General features: G+C 31.8%; 1 protein-coding gene across 1 annotated transcript in view; it reads left to right on the top strand.

The window, feature by feature from the left end:
- The window catches only part of LOC134248028 (uncharacterized), a 66400-nt gene that overhangs the window by 940 nt on the left and 59404 nt on the right, over positions 1–6056 (top strand). The window contains exons 2-6 of the mRNA XM_062730445.1: positions 337–390; positions 3096–3227; positions 3410–3495; positions 3992–4152; positions 4442–4545. Of these exons, the coding sequence (XP_062586429.1) occupies positions 337–390; positions 3096–3227; positions 3410–3495; positions 3992–4152; positions 4442–4545 (537 nt within the window). The remainder of the gene's footprint in view (positions 1–336; positions 391–3095; positions 3228–3409; positions 3496–3991; positions 4153–4441; positions 4546–6056) is intronic.

The raw sequence follows: 6056 nt of genomic DNA, 5'->3' as shown, positions 1-6056 counted from the left end.
CAAAAACCCCCCCCCCCCTAATTTTGGTACACACCCACCACCACCAGCAGCAGCAGCAAAAATAATTTTTGATTTTTTGTATAATTTTTGTACAGACATTTTGACTTTAATAGATGAGCATTAAAAATAGCTGAAGAAAGGACACATTCCAAACTGTCTATTCAAGGTACGAATTACTAAATGATAATACTTTGTTATATGCATTTACAAATACACACTAAAAAAATTAAATTCGGAATATTGCTTTTGCTCCATTCAAAATATATTAACTTACAAATTTAAAAGTTCTCATATGTAAAGCGTATTTAAATGTAGATTTTTAGCCAATTTTTGAAGACGACGAAGAAACGTTCATTTCCATTGGAACTCCTTTAGAATTCATTAATGAAGGTGAATGAAATACAAACACCTGAAAAAAATCAATCAATCAATATTTAACACATTTGTTGTCATAGGACTTAGATATTTTTTGCAAGAAAGTTTATAGATGTTTTTGTCGAACAGGTCCAGCACAATATGTAGCTTGATCAAGGTATTTTATGTAATGAAAATTCAAAAAAATTCTTTTTGTTAAATTACTGAAAGTTGATTTTTAATTTTTGTCATTAAAAAAATGCATGTAAAGTACTCAAACACAAACAAATCAGAATAAAAACGTAATTGTGAGACGTTATTTTATGCTTTCTTATTTCATACCAGTGTTTTTCATGCACGTGTAGACACACTGACAAAAATTCAGAACTCGACTTTCAGTATTTAATTTTTAAAGAATTTTTTTTGAATTTTCATTACTAAATTTAAAATGATCAAGGTATTTTAAATACCTTGATAAAGCTATATACCTTTATTGGGGTATTGTGCTGGACCTGTCGAATATGTCATACAAGTTGCAAGTTTATTTTTTTCTGATGGGTAAATGTATATGCAATCGAAGCCTACTTCTGGACTCTCGTGGAAAGAGTAAATAAAACTGAATTTGATATATTGCACTGTCATAGTAATGTGAAATTGAATTTTATACAACACAATGTTGTAATAAAATAAACCTGATTCTCATATAGGCCAACACACTGTCGTTATAAAATAAAAAATGAATTACATATAACTCACTGTTGTAATTAAAAAAAAAAAATTCTGATTTTCATATAACACACAGTTGAAATATTAAGTGTTACTTAGTTAGAATGATCTACATGTCTCGGTACAAGCCCTCACCACAGTTAGAATACGTCCCATATACTTGCAATGTAAAAAGTTTTTTTGTTTATTTATTGTTTTATTTTGAAGAATATAAAAGGATTTGCACTGGAAATAACTACCAAATTAATCAAAACTAGTGATGGAACGATTGTCGCCGACAATCGATTGTCGGTCGTTAGAAGCTCTTCGATGCTACTAATCGATTGTAAAATAAATGTCGCCGACATCGATCAACAAAAAATAAAATTGTCATACTTTAATTTTATTACCAAATCCAAGTGCAGAGAGCATAAAAGTAGTGATGAACTTTGAAAACATGGAAGGATTCCGTGTTTGTTGAAAAATACTTATGATTAAATATGGGGTTAGACTAATACCAGGAAACGCTAATATTGCAAGGTTTTACTATTCAAAGGAAAACATAATTAGTCTAGTCAATCTTTAAACGTAATTATTATCATAAATACAAGTCTAACTTCTTGATAATTACTTTTAAAACTTGCAATTTTATTATTTTAACTAAGTAAAACTAATGTTAAGAAAAATATACATGTATTAAATGTGTAGAAGTTCAGGCTTTACGAACCGTGGATATCGGCCTGGATAGCTCAGTGGTTAGAGCACCTGACTAACTAATAAATATTTCTCTTTTTATTGATAGTCATGTTTTTTTTACATGTTTTCAAAAAATGATTTTGGCCAGTGTGGGGGGCCTTGTTCAGGTTACAGTGTATGTGTAAAATAATTCCTGGCAGGGCCATTCTAAATCTTGTGTCTTGAGGTTAAAGACTGTTTTAAGGAGGGATTTTCTTTGATTAGAATTTTTAACAACTTCATCTTTAACATTCAGTAATTTTCTTAATTTCTGTTTAAATAGCAAACCATGAGTCCTTGCCATTCACATAAAGCTTTTTTTTTTTCGTGCATTTCTCCTTTCAAATACATTTGGTGGCCAGTGTGGAAATTTCAATATTACAGTGTATGTGTAAATTATAATTCTTTCTTTGCAGGTTATATGGATAAAACTGTGTCTTCGAGGTCGAAGACTGTTTGAAAAATAAAATGAAAACTATTATACTGTTACGAACCGTGGATATCGGCCTGGATAGCTCAGTGGTTAGAGCACCTGACACACACACACTCACCCACCACCACCACCAGCCATATGTTTTTGTTTTCTCCTTTCCTACTACAAATGAAAGGTGGGACTAATATCAGTAAAATACCCATTGCATGGACTTTATAAATAAAATAAAATAAATTCCCATTCTGTTTCAATAGTCTTATATCATGTATATAGTCTTATATTGTTTAAAGTAAACAAAATATTATTTTCCACTTTTTATAAAAGACATTTCAATTAACATTTTTGAATATTTTAGGTAAGTAAATGTTTTTTTTTGTAAAAGTCGACAGAAATCTGAAAAGTTTCAACTTTTCTATATTAGTTTTATTAAAGTTCATTAATTTCGATTATGATCGATTATTAATCGATTATGCCCAGCCGATTAAAAATTAATTGATTCTATTCATTTTTTTCGATTCTTGGATCACTTTTCAAAACAAACCTTTTTGAGATTGTTTATGCCTTTTTGAAAATAATCCATCTAAAGACGAAAATCCAATTAATTTTATTTTTTCTGCTCGCTTAAATTTATGCCATGTTTACATTCAAAGCTCTCTAGACTTTTCGTGAAAAGAGTAAATGCACTGAGTTATAGATATATTGCACTATCATAATAATGTGAAATTGAATTTTATACAACACACTCATGACTGTTGTAATAAAATAAACCTGATTCTCATATAGGCCAACACAACTCCCGATTTTCATATACACACAGTTGAATTATTATGGTAAGTGTTACTACTGAGTAGAAAAGTGAATCTTTCAGATGAACCCATACAGAAGCCACAGAAGGAACTCCAGGCAGTGGGGGTGGGCACGAAAGCCAGACCTCGCTTCCACGGGGCCTTTACTGGGGGATTCTCTGCAGGGTACTTCAACACGGTTGGCTCCAAAGATGGTAAAGTGTATTTATACATCATGCTGGATTTTGAAGCTTGGAATCTTGTTAACTATTTTATCTAAACTCAGAATTTATTAAATGGGACACATTATTGAAGGCTTTTTATTTGTTAATCATATACATAAAACTTGTTGATTAGTTATAAAGCATGTTAAGTACCTCAGTTATTTTTTTTATAGGATTCACACCATCCAGTTTCAGCTCCTCTAAGGATAAAAAGAAAGAGTTTACCACACAGAGACCCGAGGACTTCATGGATGATGAAGTTAGCAGCTCTCTTTTATATCTATACCTTATTTATAGCTTCTAAAAAAGAACATAAAAGGAAGAAATACAATTTATTTATGGAATCTTTGTCAACTGTGTCTCTGATCTGTTGTTCTCTTATAAGTACCGGTAAATAATGAATCCCTTGGCCATTAAATGTTTATTTGTTTTGAACATATTTTATTGACAATACTGTAGAAGTATTTTTTTCCGTGTGGTATTAATTTACGCTATGTCGCGGTCTTTTCCGGCCATGTAAATATAAATGTAAGGCATGTTGATTTGTTTTGAACATATTTTATTGACAATATATCAAAGGGATTAGACGCAAGTTCCAAAAACTTAGATGCAAGTCCTAATTTTAGTCTTTTTCAAAATGATAATATCATGCATGGCAGTGTTATTATTGATTATAACTAAACTATGCTTAATCAGAGGAACAGAAAATTTATTGAGTTAAGTTTTTAAAATACACTTTGTTTAAATGATTCCAGGACTTTACAGAGCATGGAATTGCCCCAAAGAAATTTCAAACATCGGAATCATTTTTGTCTGAAGACAGGAAGCGGAGGCGAGATTTGGCCATTAAATCTGCCACCACTGACACTTTATTTGGATCCACCACTGCCCTTGCTGACCTTATTATCCCAGAAAAGTTTGTACAATTTACCAAACTAGCACAAAATTGTATGAACTGATGAAAAAAGGAAATAAATTACACTGACTTGTAGATATCTGATAATCTGTCATTTATAAAGTAAATGCATGTATACATGTATATATCACAGGAAGATCCATATTGATATTAAAAATAAAATAGCATGAATAAACAAAAATTATACTATATCAATTACAGCATGTTTAACGCTACCTTTGTGAGTAAATTCCACTGGAGAATGAATATTCATGCATTTAGTGTCATGCTTATTATATATGTATGACAGGTTGACTATCGGAGTGAAGCTTCTACGCAAAATGGGCTGGAAAGAGGGACAGGGGATGGGTCCACGTTATGAGAGGAAGAAAAAATCTTCAAATGTCTCAAAAGGTAATGAAATGTAAAGTCTTAACATATCTCAATAATTACTCCCTCATAAAAAGTTGAAGAGAATATAGTGACAAATTTAAGGGTTGATAATGGAATCAATAATTTTTTATTGGGGTGGATGTGCTCCCTTGCAGGGGAATACTGTGCTCTGCAGTGTCCTCATCATTTTTAGCTCTACTGGTCAGAGACCAGAAGAGCTTATGCGATAGTAATGTGTCCGGCGTCCGTCCGTCTGTCTGTCTGTCTGTCTGTAAACAATTTTTCAAAACGCTACTCCTCCTACAATTTTAGTCTGATTTCAATATAGCTTGGCACACAAGTAGACTACACTAAGATACATAAAATAGTGCATCGGTTTTTGATTTCGATGAACGGTGTTGCCATGGTTACTAAAAATAGAGTTTTCTGAGAAATTCCTTTAAAACGCTACTCCTTCTACAGTTTTGGTCTGATTTCAAACTTAACTTGGCACACAAGAAGACTACACTAAGATGCATAAAATAGTGCATCGGATTTTGATTTCAATGAACGGTGATGCCATGGTTACTAAAAATAGAATTTTCTGAGAAATTCCTTTAAAACGCTACTCCTTCTACAGTTTTGGTCTGATTTCAATATTACTTGGCACACAAGTAGACTACACTAAGATACATAAAATAGTGCATCGGTTTTTGATTTCAATGAACGATGTTACCATGGTTACTAAAAATAGAATTTTCTGTGAAATTCCTTTAAAACGCTACTCCTTTTACAGTTTTAGTCTCATTTCAATATCACATGGCACACAAGTAGACTACACTAAGATACATAAAATAGTGCATCGGTTTTTGATTTCGATGAACGATGTTGCCATGGTTACTAAAAATAGAATTTTCTATGAAATTCCTTTAAAACGCTACTCCTTCTACAGTTTTAGTCTCATTTCAGTATCACTTGGCACACAAGTAGATTACACTAAGATGCATAAAATAGTGCATCGGTTTTTTTTCGATGAGCGGTGTTGCAATGGTTACTAAAAATAGAATTTTCTGAGAAATTCTTTAAAAGCTACTCCTTCTACAGTTTTGGTCTGATTTCAATATTACTTGGCACACAAGTAGACTACACTAAGATACATAAAATAATGCATCGGTATTTGATTTTGATGAACGATGTTACCATGGTTACTAAAAATAGAATTTTCTGTGAAATTCCTTTAAAACGCTACTCCTTCTACAGTTTTAGTCTCATTTCAATATCACTTGGCACACAAGTAGACTACACTAAGATACATAACCATGTTGCCATGGTTACTAAAAGTAGAATTTTCTGTGGAATTATTTTAAAACGCTACTCCTTCTACAGTTTTGGTCTGATTTCAATATAACTTATCACACAAGTAGACTACACTAAGATACATAATTCTGTGCATCGGTTTAAATTGATTTTTAAATACAAACCAGTAGGGCTACAGTCTCGACAGAGACTTCTGGTTATATCATGGTTCTTCTGACATTACTTGAACATATTAT

This window comes from Saccostrea cucullata, unplaced genomic scaffold (genome assembly GCF_032062105.1).
Source record: "Saccostrea cucullata isolate Sc308-1 unplaced genomic scaffold, CSIRO_AGI_Scuc_v1 ctg1393, whole genome shotgun sequence".
In the NCBI taxonomy this organism is placed as follows: domain Eukaryota; kingdom Metazoa; phylum Mollusca; class Bivalvia; order Ostreida; family Ostreidae; genus Saccostrea; species Saccostrea cuccullata.
Note: the sequence above shows the minus strand (reverse complement) of the source record. Positions and strands in the feature narration are given on the sequence as shown.